The sequence below is a fragment of the Liolophura sinensis genome, chromosome 1 (genome assembly GCF_032854445.1).
Source record: "Liolophura sinensis isolate JHLJ2023 chromosome 1, CUHK_Ljap_v2, whole genome shotgun sequence".
Classification (NCBI taxonomy): Eukaryota; Metazoa; Mollusca; class Polyplacophora; order Chitonida; family Chitonidae; genus Liolophura; species Liolophura sinensis.
In genome coordinates this window covers 1,541,538-1,562,137 of record NC_088295.1, presented here as the reverse complement: position 1 = coordinate 1,562,137, position 20,600 = coordinate 1,541,538, and the positions used below count along the sequence as shown (strand labels likewise).

General features: G+C 43.4%; 1 protein-coding gene across 1 annotated transcript; it reads left to right on the top strand.

Moving 5' to 3' along the window:
* Nucleotides 1-17: 17 nt before the first annotated feature.
* LOC135479881 (26S proteasome non-ATPase regulatory subunit 10-like) lies at nucleotides 18-20,285 on the top strand. The gene is made up of 5 exons (XM_064759789.1): nucleotides 18-133; nucleotides 5,514-5,759; nucleotides 6,370-6,536; nucleotides 7,537-7,618; nucleotides 18,000-20,285. The coding sequence occupies exons 1-5, from the start codon at nucleotides 29-31 to the stop codon at nucleotides 18,066-18,068; spliced, it is 669 nt and encodes a 222-aa protein (XP_064615859.1). The 5' UTR covers nucleotides 18-28; the 3' UTR covers nucleotides 18,069-20,285.
* The last annotated feature ends 315 nt before the right edge of the window (nucleotides 20,286-20,600 follow it).

Here is a 20,600-nt window from a genome sequence, read left to right as displayed (position 1 = left end):
CTCCCACCCACCAAATACGAAAGTCACGATGTCGAGCACGGTGGAAATCTGTCAGCTGGCTTATGACGGCAACGTAGGCCAGCTGAAATGGAAAATAAACAATGACAGGTCACTGGCGATAAAGACAGACGATGTAAGTTACCATACTGAAAGTCAAAATGTTTCTTTTCAAATCTAAGATGTTATTCTGTGCGACAGCAAACGTAGAGACCGTCCAGTGAAACAACAACAACAAATAGCCTGTGTTAATAAAGTGAAGGGTCAAATGCTAAGACGATTAGCCTGATTTAGTGTTCGGGCATTGACATTTGTCTGTAGTCCATCTAAACTATTAGATTAGTCCTGGATAACTACGCTCGTAAGGCCTCGCGTAGTCATGGATTGTTCCCGTCCATCTCTGATGGAACCATTGGGAAATTTTGGAAAACAGTCGATTGCTAACAGCAGATTCCTGTCCAGTTATTCCTATACAATCCCAGGACAGCAGACTTAAAATCCCTAACAGTCGGTCGTCCCAAAGGTAAATATCTATCCATATTTCAGCAAGTTTACCTTCTCCGCTCGCCTGAACATTACAAAGATGACGTCCCATCACATTCTGTAAGATGGGTCAGAAATTGGAAGTGACCACTCTTTGGTGTCTAAAACAAGATGGCGTCCCAATGTTAAAGCATTGAGGAAAGGTCACTTTTCGCTAGCAACCAGTAAGGCATAGTTGACAAAATAAAATCACGAAAGCTCTGCAGAAATACTCAGACTATGTGGAGAGCTGACAATTATGCAAATCCAATGGATACAAGATCGCTGACACTGATTCTAAAATAGGCATTTTCCTTTGCAAATAACGTTGGGAGAACGTTTTTTTTTTCACCCACGCTGTTTGTTACTAAGGAGATCACATAGTCTCTAGCTTCGGATCCATCTTACAGAATACACCATCTGGGTTCCTGAGACACACCTGCTCAATCTTTGGCCCAGGAAACAGCCACAATTTTGGCAACTGAGAATCAGTGGACAGGTTGTGGTTGCTGAAATATGGATGTAGTCAGTGACATAATATTTACATGTTAGAGTGAAGCGAAAGTTCACAACAACAAATTTTTGCTTTCGTCAAAAGGATAAGTACAAATGCTAGCCTTAAAATAAACATGTCATGTTGAAGCAATACTTTAAAATGTATGTGTATTCCATAATAGTAAGCGACATAATAAGGGAACCAGTTGTGCAAAATACACAAACCTCCCCGGTTTCAACACCTCCATCACTGCATGTGAACGAAATGGGCTTGCCAAAATGTGTCAGTGTCATTAAGGCAAACCACATTTTCGTATTTTGTCATAAGGAGTTGGACTGTGACATACAAAAGGTAGAGCGGTAAACCGATGAAGATGTGAAAGTGGATGCATTTTTGGTATTCTTTCATTGAATAATAACTCATTCTTCAGATCTTCACATGCAATCAATAAGAGACGACTGGTATGGAACGTTCGGGGGTATTTCATGCTCACTACTGTCCAAATGCTGCAAAACGTATGCCAAACTTCATTTGTCTATCTCTGAGCAAGCAGCTATCAATATGATGATATTTTTTTTCCTTTAGAAAGGTGAAAAAAAAAGTTAAAATACAATTTCTTTTTTATGGCCGTCTGGGTTGAATTAAGAAGATTAAGTTGTGCTGACAGGTGGCAATGGAAATGTAATAGTTTTCTGGAGGATTTCAGCACCAAAACATTTCAAACCCACAACTACATGTAGTCCACATGACACTTTGAAGTGGAATATATATAAGTGAAATATTCTTGAGTACAGCATAAAATACTAGTGAAATAGATCAATCAAAATGGCTGTCTAAGGTGAGACACTCTGTACTGGCAAAGTTTTAGTAGTCAGTGTGACCACAAGTCAGTGAGGTAATTAGTTTCATCAGTGAGGATAGTAAATTGTAAGGACAATATTCAGAATTCCACCGGAAAGTTACACAGAAATGAGCTGAGATGAGGGGTGAAAGTTTGAAATCTGTGCCTTTTTTCCTCAGATATGAGGATGGACTCCTCTTTGAAAATAGTTCACAGAGTATAAACGCCATATGTGTGTAAATAAAACATCTACATGTAGATGGACTAGCTGGTCTGGACATACATATAGTAAATTAGCCTAATTAAAGGATCTGTGTCCAGATTTATAATTATTTATTCATAATTAGGTACACATATCATAATTAGATGTATATTTCAGCATGAGTGAAGAGTTCAGCATTTTGGAACTGGCCTAGAAACGAAAGGAGATGAACTTTAATGTTGTGAAGGCAGGAGTTTTCAAATCAGCAGCATTATTTTTTTGTGTGTGTGTGAAGCTGCTACATCAGTGGAATCAACGGGGCCTCCGTGGCTTAGTCGGTTAGCGCGCTAGCGCAGCGTTATGACCCAGGAGCCTCTCACCAATGCGGTCATTGTGAGTTCAAGTCCAGCTCATGCTGGCTTCCTCTCCGGCCGTAAGTGGGAAGGTCTGTCAGCAACCTGCGGATGGTCGTGGGTTTCCCCCGGGCTCTGCCCGGTTTCCACCCACCATAATGCTGGCCGCCGTCGTATAAGTGAAATATTCTTGAGTACGGCGTAAAACACTAATCAAATCAATAAATCAATGGAATCATTATGAAACTGCTACATCAATGGAATCATTATGAAACTGCTACATCAATGGGATCATTGTGAAACTGCTACATCAATGGAATCATTGTGAAACTGCTACATCAATGGAATCATTATGAAACTGCTACAACAATGGAATCATTATGAAACTGCTACATCAATGGAATCATTATGAAACTGCCACAACAATGGAATCATTATGAAACTGCTACATCATTGGAATCATTATGAAACTTATACATCAATGGGATCATTGTGAAACTGCTACATCAATGGAATTATTATGAAACTGCCACATCAATGGAATCATTATGAAACTGCTACATCAATGGAATCATTGTGAAACTGCTAAATCAATGGGATCATTGTGAAACTGCTACATCAATGGAATCATTATGAAACTGCTACATCAATGGGATCATTATGAAACTTATACATCAATGGGATCATTATGAAACTGCTACATCAATGGAATCATTGTGAAACTGCTACATCAATGGAATCATTATGAAACTGCTACATCAATGGAATCATTATGAAACTGCTACATCAACGGGATCATTATGAAACTGCTACATCAATGGAATCATTATGAAACTGCTACATCAATGGAATCATGAAACTGCTACATCAACGGGATCATTGTGAAACTGCTAAATCAATGGAATCATTATGAAACTGCTACATCAACGGGATCATTGTGAAACTGCTAAATCAATGGAATCATTATGAAACTGCTACATCAATGGAATCATTATGAAACTGCAACATCAGTGGAATCTTTAGCAAACTGCTACATCAATGGGATCATTATGAAACTGCTACATCAATGGAATCATTATGAAACTGCTACATCAATGGAATCACTATGAAACTGCAACATCAGTGGAATCATTGTAATGATGAAATGTCGGAAAATATTTAAAATAGCACACTTTAGTTTGTCTCACAACAGAAGTTGTTTGAAAAAGAGTTAAAACCTTAAATCTTGTGTACATATAATCACTTGCGAAAATCTGTTATGTTTGAAGTTAGTTTAATATGAGAGTTTTTAGTTGTCATGTTACAACATCTTGGTGGAAGGCCTTTGTGATCAGATGTCATGTTACCACATCGTGGAAACAGGCCATTGTGACATGGCATGAGGTACATCACAACATTTTGGTGAATGGCCTTTGTGACGTGTCGTTATGACACTTTGGTGACAGGCCTTTGTGACGTGTCGTTACAAGATTTTGGTGACAGGCCTTTGTGACATGACAGGATGTTACGACATCTGTGTGACAGGCCTTTGTGACATGATGTAACAACATCTTGGTGACAGGCCTTTGTGACATGACTGGACGTTACAACATCTTTGTGACAGGCATTTGTGACATGACGTCTTGGTCACAGGCGTTTAATGTCATGAGAGGGTGGATACCATTATTGTAAATAATTAAAAAAAATTCATTAAATGTGACTTTAATCACCTGTCTTATCTTGCAAACCCTCTGAAATAAATATTTCAGGTAAATAAAATTTATTAATGATAGGTGATAGTAATTATTGAATATACCTACTGAAGCCAAAATGCACTGATTGACCCCAGCATGCTGTAAAGTGACATCCATGCACAGAGAGACGTCACCACGATGTCGTAACATGAAAAGCTCTATATTGGACAGTCCGTCCATGGTACTGAGGTGTAAAGCTCTATATTGGACAGTCCATCCCTGGTATTGAGGTGTAAAGCTCTATATTGAAAAGTCCGTCCATGGTATTGAGGTGTAAAGCTCAATATTGGACAGTCTGCCCATGATATTGAGGTGAAAAGCTCTATATTGGACAGTCCGTCCAATGGTATTGAGTTGTAAATGGCCTGAAATTTTATCCATGACAAAATCTCCTGTTTGTTTTGTTGGGGTTTTGGGTTTTTTTCTGTTGGAGAGTTTCTGTTGATTTTCGGAAATTTTTATTGTTTAGAATGTAGAATGATATCCTAGTGGAAAATTATAAATTTCTTATATAGCTAAATTTCATAAATTTAGTTATAAGTTACCCTAATACCAGAAATATTACAAGTATGTGTCCTCTGTGTATTGTTAATTGTTAGTTTGGGAGGACAGCGTTACACTGGGCCACCTCCGCTGGGCAGACAGAGATAGTTATGAGTTACCCTAATACCTGAGATATTACATGTATGTGTCCTCTGTGTATTGTTAGTTTGGGAGGACAGTGTTACACTGGGCCACCTCCGCTGGGCAGACAGAGATAGTTTTGAGTTACCCTAATACCTGAGATATTACATGTATGTGTCTTCTGTGTATTGTTAGTTTGGGAGGACAGCGTTACACTGGGCCACCTCCGTTGGGCAGACAGAGATAGTTATGAGTTACCCTAATACCAGAAATATTACAAGTATGTGTCCTCTGTGTATTGTTAGTTTGGGAGAACAGCGTTACACTGGGCCACCTCCGCTGGGCAGACAGAGATAGTTATGAGTTACCCTAATACCAGAAATATTACAAGTATGTGTCCTCTGTGTATTGTTAGTTTGGGAGGACAGCGTTACACTGGGCCACCTCCGCAGGGCAGACAGAGATAGTTATGAGTTACCCTAATACCTGAGATATTACATGTATGTGTCTTCTGTGTGTTGTTAGTTTGGGAGGACAGCGTTACACTGGGCCACCTCCGCAGGGCAGACAGAGATAGTTATGAGTTACCCTAATACCTGAGATATTACATGTATGTGTCTTCTGTGTGTTGTTAGTTTGGGAGGACAGCGTTGCACTGGGCCACCTCCGCTGGGCAGACAGAGATAGTTATGAGTTACCCTAATACCTGAGATATTACATGTATGTGTCTTCTGTGTGTTGTTAGTCTGGGAGGACAGCGTTGCACTGGGCCACCTCAGCTGGGCACACAGAGATAGTGGAGTATCTTCTCTCACTGGAGGTTCCTGTTGATCAGAGAGATGAGGCTAATTGGACTCCACTGATGATTGCCGTCTCAGCTGGGCGCACACAAATTGTCTCCAACTTAATAGCCAGGGGAGCCCAGGTCAATGCTATCAACTCGACGGGTCAATGCTCTCTGCATTATGCTGCATCCAAAGACAGATTTGAGGTATCAGATCACCTTGTGACACACATCTTGTATTCCCTTACATGTACATTATTGAGGCAAACTTTGAAATGTAAGTAAATATACAGGTAGTGTGATTCAATACATTAATTTACTAATTGTTGTTGAACACCATGTGCAAGAATTTTTAGCTTTTTTCACTTGTGTACCTGTTACCTATACATGTATACATGTATTTGGCAGCATTTGCTTCTGTTAGGTTAATTATAAGATTGATTGAATGTTGTTGAACCGTACCCAAGAATTTTTCATTTTGACATTGATGGTGAGTTTTATGGATTGCCAGGAGTGTCTGGGGTAGATGCTTAACCATTGACAAGCTACTGACAAGCTTTCCCTCTCTGTATGATGTAGTATAGACTGTACATAGAAAATTTGAAATGTACATATTGTTGTCATTTGTACATGTTTTCTCTGGTAAAATGCATTCTTAGAAGGATGTAGGCTTGTAGTAGATTGAATGAAATCTTGTGTTTTTTAAGGCGTATTATTTATACGGTTACTACAATTCTTAATTAATACAATTCTGCAATTAGTTTCACAGTTCAAGCACTCATCATCTATACATCTAAGTCATGGTTTTTGTTCTCAGATAGCAGAGACACTGCTGGAACATGGCGCTGACCTTAATGTAGGGGACAATGTAAACAACACCCCACTGCACAGAGCTGCGTCCAAAGGCCATGTCAAGATGGTCAAGCTTCTCTTATCTTATAGTGTTGATGTCAACTACAAAGACAAGGCTGGGAACACACCCCTGTGAGCACTGGTTAAAGATCGTCACAGCCAGCAATGATATCTTTTTAAACCATTATTAAACTCTTGATGGGGTCTTGTTTGTGCAGCGAAATGTAGGATCCTTGTCTTTAATTCCTTCCCAGGAACATAGCTGACTTAATTTTTGTAATCTATGTGAAATTTTAGAGAACTTGTTATAGAATTTTTGTTATAGTTGATCATGGGTGGTACTGTAGCTGATTATGGGTGGTACTGTAGTTGATAATGAGTGGTACTGTAGTTGATAATGGGTGGTACTGTAGCTGATCATGGGTGGTACTGTTGCTGATCATGGGTGGTACAGTAGTTGATTATAGGTGGTACAGTAGCTGATTATGGGTGGTACTGTAGTTGATAATGGGGGCAATGTGGCTGATCATGAGTGGTACTGTAGCTGATCAAGGGTGTTACTGTAGTTGATCATGGGTGGTACTGTGGCTGATTATGGGTGGTACTGTGGCTGATCATGGGTGGTACTGTGGCTGATCATGAGTGGTACAGTAGTTAATAATGGGTGGTACTGTAGCTGATCATGGGTGGTACAGTATTTGATTTTGAGTGGTACTGTAGTTGATAATGGGTGGTACTGTAGCTGATCATGGGTGGTACTGTAGCTGATCATGGGTGGTACCGTAGTTGATCCAGGGTTGTAATGTACATGTAGTTGATTATAGGTGGTACTGAAGCTGATCATGGGTGGTACTGTAGTTGATCATGGATGGTACTGTAGTTGATTATGGGTAGTACTGTGGTTGATTATGGGTGTTACTGTAGTTGTTTAAGGGTGATACTGTACTTGATTAAGAGTGTACAATACTTGATTGAAGATAATACTCTATCTATACAGCAGATGTCATGTTACACACTCAATCTGATGTATGAGTGACAGTGTGAAATGTCACTTTTGCCACTGAAGACAATTCTGTTTTCTTCATTTGTATGTCATTGAATTGTGTCCACAATGATATTCGGTTTATTTCAGACACCTGGCTTGTGAAGAAGAGAGGTCAAAGGTCGCTAAGCTGTTAGTCGAGGCAGGTGCTTTGGTGAGCGTTGAAAACAAGGTCAGTTCACACACAACATGTGCCTGTGTACAAGGTCAGTTCTAAGTCCAAGGTCAGTTCACACACAACATTTGTCTGAGCACAAGGTCAGTTCGCACACAACATTTGTCTGAGCACAAGGTCAGTTCACACACAACATGCCCCTGAGTACAAGGTCAATTCACACACAACATTTGTCTGAGCACAAGGTCAGTTCACACACAACATTTGTCTGAGCACAAGGTCAGTTTACACACAGCATTTGTCTGAGCACAAAGTCAATTCACACACAACATTTGCCTCAGTGCAAGGTCAGTTCACACACAACATTTCCCTGAGTGCAAGATCAGTTCACACACTGCATTTGCCTGAGCACAAGGTCAGTTCACAGACAGCATTTGCCTGAGCACAAGGTCAGTTCACACACAGCATTTGCCTTAGTGCAGGGTCAGTTCACACACAACATTTGTCTGAGCACAAGGTGAGTTCACACACAGCATTTGCCTAAGCACAAGGTCAGTTCACAGACAGCATTTGCCTGAGCACAAGGTCAGTTCACCCACAGCAGACAGCATGTGCCTTAGCACAAGGTCAGTCCGCACACAGCATTTGCCTGAGCACAAGGTCAGTTCACACACAGCATTTGCCTGAGCACAAGGTCAGTTCACAGACAGCATTTCCCTGAGCACAAGGTCAGTTCACACACAGCATTTGCCTTAGCACAAGGTCAGTTCAAAGACAGCATTTGCCTGAGCACAAGGTCAGTTCACACACAGCATTTGCCTTAGCACAAGGTCAGTCCGCACACAGCATTTGCCTGAGCACAAGGTAAGTTCACGGACAGCATTTGCCTGAGCACAAGGTCAGTTCACACACAGCATTTGCCTTAGCACAAGGTCAGTTCACGGACAGCATTTGCCTGAGCACAAGGTCATTTCACACACAGCATTTGCCTGAGCACAAAGTCAGTTCACTCACAGCATTTGCCTGAGCACAAGGTCATTTCACACACAGAATTGGCCTCAGCACAAGGTCAGTTCACACACAGCATTTGCCTGAGCACTAGGTCAGTTCACGGGCAGCATTTGCCTGGGCACAAGGTCAGTTCACGCACAGCATTTGCCTGAGCACAAGGTCATTTCACAGACAGCATTTCCCTGAGCACAAGGTCAGTTCACGCACAGCATTTGCCTTAGCACAAGGTCAATTCACACACAGCATTTGCGTGAGCACAAGGTCAGTTCACACACTGAATTTGCCTGAGCACAAGATCAGTTCACGGACAGCATTTGCGTGAGCACAAGGTCAGTTCACTCACAGCATTTGCGTGAGCACAAGGTCAGTTCACACACAACATTTGTCTGAGCACAAGGTCAATTCACACACAACATGCCCCTGAGTACAAGGTCAATTCACACACAACATTTGTCTGAGCACAAGGTCAGTTCACACACAACATTTGTCTGAGCACAAGGTCAGTTTACACACAATATTTGTCTGAGCACAAAGTCAATTCACGCACAACATTTGCCTGAGTGCAAGGTCAGTTCACACACAACATTTGTCTGAACACAATGTCAGTTCACACACAGCATTTGCCTGAGGACAAGGTCAGTTCACGTACAGCATTTGCCTGAGCACAAGGTCAGTTCACACACTGCATTTGCCTTAGTGCAGGGTCAGTTCACAGACAGCATTTGCCTGAGCACAAGGTCAGTCCGCACACAGAATTGCCCTTAGCACAAGGTCAGTCCGCACACAGCATTTGCCTGAGCACAAGGTCAGTTCACGTACAGCATTTGCCTGAGCACAAGGTCAGTTCACACACTGCATTTGCCTTAGTGCAGGGTCAGTTCACAGACAGCATTTGCCTGAGCACAAGGTCAGTCCGCACACAGAATTGGCCTTAGCACAAGGTCAGTCCGCACACAGCATTTGCCTGAGCACAAGGTCAGTCCGCACACAGAATTGGCCTTAGCACAAGGTCAGTTCACTCACAGCATTTACATGAGCACAAGGTCAGTTCACACACAGCATTTGCCTTAGCACAAGGTAAGTTCACTCACAGCATTTGCCTTAGCACAAGGTCAGTTCACACACTGCATTTGCCTTAGCACAAGGTCAGTTCACGCACAGCATTTGCGTGAGCACAAGGTCAGTTCACTCACAGCATTTGCCTTAGCACAAGGTCAGTTCACACACAGCATTTGCGTGAGCACAACGTCAGTTCACACACTGCATTTGCCTTAGCACAAGGTCAGTTCATGCACATCATTTGCCTTAGCACAAGGTCAGTTCACACACAGCATTTGCCTGAGCACAAGGTCAGTTCATGCACATCATTTGCCTTAGCACAAGGTCAGTTCACTCACAGCATTTGCCTTAGCACAAGGTCAGTTCACGCATAGCATTTGCCTGAGCACAAGGTCAGTTCACACACTGCATTTGCCTTAGCACAAGGTCAGTTCACACACTGCATTTACCTTAGCACAAGGTCAGTTCATACATATCATTTGCCTTAGCACAAGGTCAGTTCACTCACAGCATTTGCCTTAGCACAAGGTCAGTTCACACACAGCATTTGCGTGAGCACAACGTCAGTTCACACACTGCATTTGCCTTAGCACAAGGTCAGTTCATGCACATCATTTGCCTTAGCACAAGGTCAGTTCACACACAGCATTTGCCTGAGCACAAGGTCAGTTCATGCACATCATTTGCCTTAGCACAAGGTCAGTTCACTCACAGCATTTGCCTTGGCACAAGGTCAGTTCACGCATAGCATTTGCCTGAGCACAAGGTCAGTTCACACACTGCATTTGCCTTAGCACAAGGTCAGTTCACACACTGCATTTGCCTTAGCACAAGGTCAGTTCATACATATCATTTGCCTTAGCACAAGGTCAGTTCACACACAACATTTCCCTGAGTGCAAAATCAGTTCACACACTGCATTTGCCTGAGCACAAAGTCAGTTCACAGACAGCATTTGCGTGAGCACAAGGTCAGTTCACACACAGCATTTGCCTTAGTGCAAGGTCAGTTCACACACAACATTTGTCTGAGCACAAGGTGAGTTCACACACAGCATTTGCCTGAACACAAGGTCAGTTCACAGACAGCATTTGCCTGAGCACAAGGTCAGTTCACACACAGCAGACAGCATGTGCCTGAGCACAAGGTCAGTCCGCACACAGAATTGGCCTTAGCACAAGGTCAGTCCGCACACAGCATTTGCCTGAGCACAAGGTCAGTTCATGCACATCATTTGCCTTAGCACAAGGTCAGTTCACACACTGCATTTCCCTGAGCACAAGGTCAGTTCACACACAGCATTTACGTGAACACAAGGTCAGTTCACACACAGCATTTGCCTGAGCACAAGGTCAGTTCACACACTGCATTTGCCTGAGCACAAGGTCAGTTCACTCACAGCATTTGCCTTAGCACAAGGTCAGTTCACACACAGCATTTACGTGAGCACAAGGTCAGTTCACACACTGCATTTGCCTTAGCACAAGGTCAGTTCACTGACAGCATTTACGTGAACACAAGGTCAGTTCACTCACAGCATTTGCGTGAGCACAAGGTCAGTTCACTCACAGCATTTGCCTGAGCACAAGGTCAGTTCACACACAGCATTTACGTGAGCACAAGGTCAGATCATGCACATCATTTGCCTTAGCACAAGGTCAGTTCACACACAGCATTTACATGAACACAAGGTCAGTTCACGCACAGCATTTGCCTGAGCACAAGATCAGTTCATTCACAGCATTTGCCTGAGCACAAGGTCAGTTCACACACAGCATTTACGTGAGCACAAGGTCAGTTCATGCACATCATTTGCCTTAGCACAAGGTCAGTTCACACAATGCATTTGCCTTAGCACAAGGTCAGTTCACTGACAGCATTTACGTGAACACAAGGTCAGTTCACTCACAGCATTTGCGTGAGCACAAGGTCAGTTCACTCACAGCATTTGCCTTAGCACAAGGTCAGTTCACACACAGCATTTACGTGAGCACAAGGTCAGTTCACACACTGCATTTGCCTTAGCACAAGGTCAGTTCACTGACAGCATTTACGTGAACACAAGGTCAGTTCACTCACAGCATTTGCGTGAGCACAAGGTCAGTTCACTCACAGCATTTGCGTGAGCACAATGTCAGTTCACTCACAGCATTTGCGTGAGCACAAGGTCAGTTCACTCACAGCATTTGCCTTAGCACAAGGTCAGTTCACACACAGCATTTACGTGAGCACAAGGTCAGTTCACACACTGCATTTGCCTTAGCACAACGTCAGTTCACTGACAGCATTTACGTGAACACAAGGTCAGTTCACTCACAGCATTTGCGTGAGCACAAGGTCAGTTCACTCACAGCATTTGCATGAGCACAAGGTCAGTTCACACACAGCATTTACGTGAGCACAAGGTCAGATCATGCACATTATTTGCCTTAGCACAAGGTCAGTTCACACACAGCATTTACGTGAACACAAGGTCAGTTCATGCACATCATTTGCCTTAGCACAAGGTCAGTTCACACACTGCATTTGCCTTAGCACAAGGTCAGTTCACTGACAGCATTTACGTGAACACAAGGTCAGTTCACTCACAGCATTTGCGTGAGCACAAGGTCAATTCACTCACATCATTTGACTTAGCACAAGGTCAGTTCACACACTGCATTTGCGTGAGCACAAGGTCAGTTCACTCACAGCATTTGCCTGAGCACAAGGTCAGTTCACTCACAGCATTTGCCTTAGCACAAGGTCAGTTCACTCACAGCATTTACGTGAACACAAGGTCAGTTCACTCACAGCATTTGCCTTAGCACAAGGTCAGTTCACACACTGCATTTGCCTGAGCACAAGGTCAGTTCACTCACAGCATTTGCCTTAGCACAAGGTCAGTTCACTGACAGCATTTACGTGAGCACAAGGTCAGTTCACTGACAGCATTTGCCTGAGCACAAGGTCAGTTCACTCACAGCATTTGTCTTAGCACAAGGTCAGTTCACACACTGCATTTGCCTGAGCAGAAGGTCAGTTCACTCACAGCATTTGCCTTAGCACAAGGTCAGTTCACTCACAGCATTTACGTGAACACAAGGACAGTTCACGCACAGCATTTACGTGAGCACAAGGTCAGTTCACACACTGCATTTGCCTGAGCACAAGATCAGTTCACTCACAGCATTTGCCTGAGCACAAGGTCAGTTCACACACAGCATTTGCCTGAGCACAAGATCAGTTCACACACAGCATTTGCCTTAGCACAAGGTCAGTTCACTGACAGCATTTATGTGAGCACAAGGTCAGTTCACCCACAGCATTTACGTGAACACAAGGTCAGTTCACACACAGCATTTGCCTGAGCACAAGGTCAGTTCACACACAGCATTTATGTGAGCACAAGGTCAGTTCACTGACAGCATTTGCCTGAGCACAAGGTCAGTTCACTCACAGCATTTGTCTTAGCACAAGGTCAGTTCACACACTGCATTTGCCTGAGCACAAGGTCAGTTCACTCACAGCATTTGCCTTAGCACAAGGTCAGTTCACTCACAGCATTTACGTGAACACAAGGACAGTTCACGCACAGCATTTACGTGAGCACAAGGTCAGTTCACACACTGCATTTGCCTGAGCACAAGATCAGTTCACTCACAGCATTTGCCTGAGCACAAGGTCAGTTCACACACAGCATTTGCCTGAGCACAAGATCAGTTCACACACAGCATTTGCCTGAGCACAAGGTCAGTTCACTGACAGCATTTATGTGAGCACAAGGTCAGTTCACCCACAGCATTTACGTGAACACAAGGTCAGTTCACACACAGCATTTGCCTGAGCACAAGGTCAGTTCACACACAGCATTTACGTGAGCACAAGGTCAGTTCACTGACAGCATTTGCCTGAGCAGAAGGTCAGTTCACTCACAGCATTTGCCTTAGCACAAGGTCAGTTCACTCACAGCATTTACGTGAACACAAGGACAGTTCACACACAGCATTTATGTGAGCACAAGGTCAGTTCACACACTGCATTTGCCTTAGCACAAGGTCAGTTCACACACAGCATTTACGTGAGCACAAGGTCAGTTCACACACTGCATTTGCCTTAGCACAAGGTCAGTTCACTGACAGCATTTACGTGAACACAAGGTCAGTTCACTCACAGCATTTGCGTGAGCACAAGGTCAGTTCACTCACAGCATTTGCCTGAGCACAAGGTCAGTTCACACACAACATTTACGTGAGCACAAGGTCAGATCATGCACATCATTTGCCTTAGCACAAGGTCAGTTCACACACAGCATTTACATGAACACAAGGTCAGTTCACGCACAGCATTTGCCTGAGCACAAGATCAGTTCATTCACAGCATTTGCCTGAGCACAAGGTCAGTTCACACACAGCATTTACATGAGCACAAGGTCAGTTCATGCACATCATTTGCCTTAGCACAAGGTCAGTTCACACAATGCATTTGCCTTAGCACAAGGTCAGTTCACTGACAGCATTTACGTGAACACAAGGTCAGTTCACTCACAGCATTTGCGTGAGCACAAGGTCAGTTCACTCACAGCATTTGCCTTAGCACAAGGTCAGTTCACACACAGCATTTACGTGAGCACAAGGTCAGTTCACACACTGCATTTGCCTTAGCACAAGGTCAGTTCACTGACAGCATTTACGTGAACACAAGGTCAGTTCACTCACAGCATTTGCGTGAGCACAAGGTCAGTTCACTCACAGCATTTGCGTGAGCACAATGTCAGTTCACTCACAGCATTTGCGTGAGCACAAGGTCAGTTCACTCACAGCATTTGCCTTAGCACAAGGTCAGTTCACACACAGCATTTACGTGAGCACAAGGTCAGTTCACACACTGCATTTGCCTTAGCACAAGGTCAGTTCACTGACAGCATTTACGTGAACACAAGGTCAGTTCACTCACAGCATTTGCGTGAGCACAAGGTCAGTTCACTCACAGCATTTGCGTGAGCACAAGGTCAGTTCACACACAGCATTTACGTGAGCACAAGGTCAGATCATGCACATTATTTGCCTTAGCACAAGGTCAGTTCACACACAGCATTTACGTGAACACAAGGTCAGTTCATGCACATCATTTGCCTTAGCACAAGGTCAGTTCACACACTGCATTTGCCTTAGCACAAGGTCAGTTCACTGACAGCATTTACGTGAACACAAGGTCAGTTCACTCACAGCATTTGCGTGAGCACAAGGTCAATTCACTCACATCATTTGACTTAGCACAAGGTCAGTTCACACACTGCATTTGCGTGAGCACAAGGTCAGTTCACTCACAGCATTTGCCTGAGCACAAGGTCAGTTCACTCACAGCATTTGCCTTAGCACAAGGTCAGTTCACTCACAGCATTTACGTGAACACAAGGTCAGTTCACTCACAGCATTTGCCTTAGCACAAGGTCAGTTCACACACTGCATTTGCCTGAGCACAAGGTCAGTTCACTCACAGCATTTGCCTTAGCACAAGGTCAGTTCACTGACAGCATTTACGTGAGCACAAGGTCAGTTCACTGACAGCATTTGCCTGAGCACAAGGTCAGTTCACTCACAGCATTTGTCTTAGCACAAGGTCAGTTCACACACTGCATTTGCCTGAGCAGAAGGTCAGTTCACTCACAGCATTTGCCTTAGCACAAGGTCAGTTCACTCACAGCATTTACGTGAACACAAGGACAGTTCACGCACAGCATTTACGTGAGCACAAGGTCAGTTCACACACTGCATTTGCCTGAGCACAAGATCAGTTCACTCACAGCATTTGCCTGAGCACAAGGTCAGTTCACACACAGCATTTGCCTGAGCACAAGATCAGTTCACACACAGCATTTGCCTTAGCACAAGGTCAGTTCACTGACAGCATTTATGTGAGCACAAGGTCAGTTCACCCACAGCATTTACGTGAACACAAGGTCAGTTCACACACAGCATTTGCCTGAGCACAAGGTCAGTTCACACACAGCATTTACGTGAGCACAAGGTCAGTTCACTGACAGCATTTGCCTTAGCACAAGGTCAGTTCACTCACAGCATTTGTCTTAGCACAAGGTCAGTTCACACACTGCATTTGCCTGAGCACAAGGTCAGTTCACTCACAGCATTTGCCTTAGCACAAGGTCAGTTCACTCACAGCATTTACGTGAACACAAGGACAGTTCACGCACAGCATTTACGTGAGCACAAGGTCAGTTCACACACTGCATTTGCCTGAGCACAAGATCAGTTCACTCACAGCATTTGCCTGAGCACAAGGTCAGTTCACACACAGCATTTGCCTGAGCACAAGATCAGTTCACACACAGCATTTGCCTTAGCACAAGGTCAGTTTACTGACAGCATTTATGTGAGCACAAGGTCAGTTCACCCACAGCATTTACGTGAACACAAGGTCAGTTCACACACAGCATTTGCCTGAGCACAAGGTCAGTTCACACACAGCATTTACGTGAGCACAAGGTCAGTTCACTGACAGCATTTGCCTGAGCACAAGGTCAGTTCACTCACAGCATTTGCCTTAGCACAAGGTCAGTTCACTCACAGCATTTACGTGAACACAAGGACAGTTCACACACAGCATTTATGTGAGCACAAGGTCAGTTCACACACTGCATTTGCCTGAGCACAAGGTCAGTTCACTCACAGCATTTGCCTGAGCACAAGGTCAGTTCACACACAGCATTTGCCTGAGCACAAGATCAGTTCACACACAGCATTTGCCTGAGCACAAGGTCAGTTCACTCACAGCATTTGCCTTAGCACAAGGTCAGTTCACACACTGCATTTGCCTGAGCACAAGGTCAGTTCACACACAGCATTTGCGTGAGCACAAGGTCAGTTCACACACAGCATTTGCGTGAGCACAAGGTCAGTTCACTCACATCATTTGCCTTAGCACAAAGTCAGTTCACCGACAGCATTTGCGTGAGTACAAGGTCAGTTCACTCACAGCATTTGCCTTAGCACAAGGTCAGTTCACGCACAGCATTTGTCTTAGCACAAGGTCAGTTCACACACAGCATTTGCCTGAGCACAAAGTCAGTTCACGGACAGCATTTGCGTGAGCACATGGTCAGTTCACTCACAGCATTTGCCTGAGCACAAGGTCAGTTCACGCACAGCATTTGCGTGAGCACAAGGTCAGTTCACACACAGCATTTGCCTGAGCACAAGGTCAGTTCACACACAGCATTTGCGTGAGCACAATGTCAGTTCACACACAGCATTTGCGTGAGCACAAGGTCAGTTGACACACAGCATTTGCCTGAGCACAAGGTCAGTTCACGCACAGCATTTGATTGAGCGAAAGGTCAATTCACACACAATGTGCTTTTGAGCACAAGGTCAGTTCACACACAGCATTTGCCTGAGCACAAGGTCAGTTCACACACTGCATTTGCCTTAGCACAAGGTCAGTTCACACACAGCATTTGCGTGAGCACATGGTCAGTTCACCGAGTGTCTGTCCACATCCTTGTAGCCACTTGTTGTAGTGGTCAGCATCAGTCCAGCCGAGTGTCTGCCCAAATCCTTGTAGCCACATGTTGTAGAGGTCAGCATCAGTCCAGCTGAGTGTCTGTCCATATCCTTGTAGCCACATGTTGTAGAGGTCAGCATCAGTCCAGCCGAGTGTCTGTCCATATCCTTGTAGCCACATGTTGTAGAGGTCAGCATCAGTCCAGCCGAGTGTCTGTCCATATCCTTGTAGCCACTTGTTGTAGAGGTCAGCATCAGTCCAGCCCAGTGTCTTCTTGTAACCAAACATCTTCCACATTGGCCTATAGTTTCAAGGTTACAAGGATCATTTCTGTTTTGTAACCAGCTTGACCCCATTCACAGGGTAAACTGCAACAACCATTAGGGTCCAGTCAAACTTGTAACTGTTCTTCAGTGACTGATACCTATTTACTCATTTCAGGTAACTGTAGTTTTATGTGAGTTTGCTGACACCCAAAACTTGACATACTGAAGCATAGCTTTGAGCAAGTATGAAGTTTTGAAAATTATGTTTTATAAATAGAACTGAGCTGAATATTATGCTATCACCAAAATTTGTTATGTTGCAGCAAATGCATAAATGGGGGCATGCTTTTCTTTGTGTGACATAGATTTACTACCCCAGGATAGCACCAGGGGAGATAACTTCAGAGTTATCTTCCCTTAGACAACTTCCAGATAATGCTCTACATATCCTGGTCTCTGAGTCATCACTGAAATCAGTATTATTTCTCGTTGATTAATTGCTTTGATCAATACTGTGCTTGTGTGTAAATATGTAGAGTAAAGAACTAAGTGCCGTTTGCACAGCAAATAATGTTTTATTTGCTATGTTGATGAACCAGGATAAGAAGACACCACTAGACCTGGCACCAGCACAAATGAGGAGACAACTTCTGACAATACAACCCTGACAGTCCTCACATTTGGCATGTCCAGTGTGAAAGGGAACAGTGATGCCAACACGAATGAGGAGACAACTTCTGACAATACAACCCTGACAGTCCTCACATTTGGCATGTCCATTGTGAAAGGAAACAGTGATGCCAACACGAATGAGGAGACTACTGTCACACTTGGCATGCCTAGTATCACCACTGTCGTCAGTGCTAACACAGTGAAGGGCAGTCACTTGAACCACACATTCATCACTCCAGCACAGTTATACTGTCACAGTTCTGTTGCTCTCTTACATTCTCCAAATTTTGCCAACATTACCTTCTCGTCACTTTGTCTAACCATAACCTGCATTGTGGACTGGAATTAATTGGTTTTTGTTTAACTTTACACTTCATTAGCATCATCACCACTGACTGTATGGCTGAAATGTCTCTCCTTCGCTACACATTATAATTATGTTTGCCTTTCTCTATCATTAATACTATTAGTTAACCAAAACCGATGGTGCCATTTGTAAGTAAGACTATTAGAAGTATGTGTCGTATCAACTTTCAGCTAGAATCCACTGACTATTAGAAGTATGTGTCGCATCAACTTTCAGCTAGAATCCACTGACTATTAGAAGTATGTGTCGTATCAACTTTCAGCCAGAATCCACTGACTGTTAGAGGTATGTGTCATATCAACTTTCAGCTAGAATCCACTGACTGTTAGAAGTATTTGTCGTATCAACTTTCAGCTAGAATCCACTGACTATTAGAAGCATTTGTCGTATCAACTTTCAGCTAGAATCCACTGACTATTAGAAGCATTTGTCGTATCAACTTTCAGCTAGAATCCACTGACTGTTAGAAGTATTTGTCGTATCAACTTTCAGCTAGAATCCACTGACTGTTAGAAGCATGTGTCGTATCAACTTTCAGCTAGAATCCACTGACTGTTAGAAGTATGTGTCATATCAACTATCAGCTAGAATCCACTGACTATTGGAAGAATTTGTCGTATCAACTTTCAGCTAGAATCCACTGACTATTGGAAGAATTTGTCGTATCAACTTTCAGCTAGAATCCACTGACTATTAGAAGAATTTGTTGCATCAGCTTTCAGCTGGAATCTACAAAATAGAATTTGACTTTTGTCAATATTACAAATCACATCATGTAAACACGGTTCACAGTTTACATCCCAGACAGCCTGTGTCCTCTTAGTGCGGCTTTCTTGCAAACAAATGTTGTGATGGTACCACACTGTATATTTGTATGGATGTATGTTTGTATGGTTGGGGTTTAGCGTTGTGCTTAACAATTTTTTAGTGTTATAACGAGGAGGAGTCAATAGGTATGTATACATACCTATGTATACTACTGTGTCTTCTTGTGGCAGGGCGAGTCCATGAAATATCATGCCAAAGCCACCAGACATGACCCCCGCCCAGTCACATTATACAGACATGGGGCCAATCACTCATGTTTCCTTGCTTTAACCACTCAGTGCTGAGCGTCAAGGGAGGCTGCAGCAAGTACCAGTTTTAAAGTCTTTGGTACATGTACGTGTGTGGCCTGAGCCAGGTTTGATCCTCCTGACCCTCCATGGTCTCCTGACTTTTACAAAGTCGCTGTAACCATTTGTGTAATTGTAGTGATACTAGTGGTATGGTGGAGTGACAGATATGAATCGGTCATGGTTATGGACGTCATTCTCCCCAGATATTGATTAGCAGGATTTGAACTAGAGTAGTTATGTGGATTTATCTGATTTTTTGCTAAGAATTTCCAAGAAAGTAAAAAAGTGTGAAATGAGTTAATGTTGTGGTTTACACATTTTGTATATATGTCATTTTATACATAGCTAGATCGATTGCACAAATGTACCAGTGTTTGCATATATGTCATTTTATGCAAAGCTAGACAGATTGCAAAAATGTACCGGTGCAAATATACGTTGCTTTGTTGTCTGCGTTAAGGACTAAAATCACTATTTGTGCACAACAGTGCAAAGCTGAAATGATACCTTGTAAAACAGACAGACAGACAGTGATATGTGCTGACCTACAGGTAGTTGGCATCACTGATGGGTTTAGCCAGATAAAGGATGTCAGCTGGTGTATCAGTGATGTCTGTTGACCAAGTTGACATGTGTACTGACCTAGTCAACATGCGTTTAGCAAGATAAAAGTTGTCAGCTGGTGTATAAGTGATGTGTGCTGCATAGTTGACATGGGTTTAGCAAGATAAAGGATGTCAGCTGGTCTATCAGTGATGTGTGCTGTCATAGTTGACATGGGTTTAGCCAGATAAAGGATGTCAGATGGTGTATCAGTGATGTGTGCTGTCATAGTTGACATGGGTTTAGCCAGATAAAGAATGTCAGATGGTGTATCAGTGATGTGTGCTGTCATAGTTGACATGGGTTTAGCCAGATAAAGGATGTCAGATGGTGTATCAGTGATGTGTCCTGACCTAGTTTACATAGGTTTAGCCAGATGAAGGATGTCAACTGGTGAATCAGTGATGTGTGCTGACATAGTTGACATGGGTTTAGCCAGA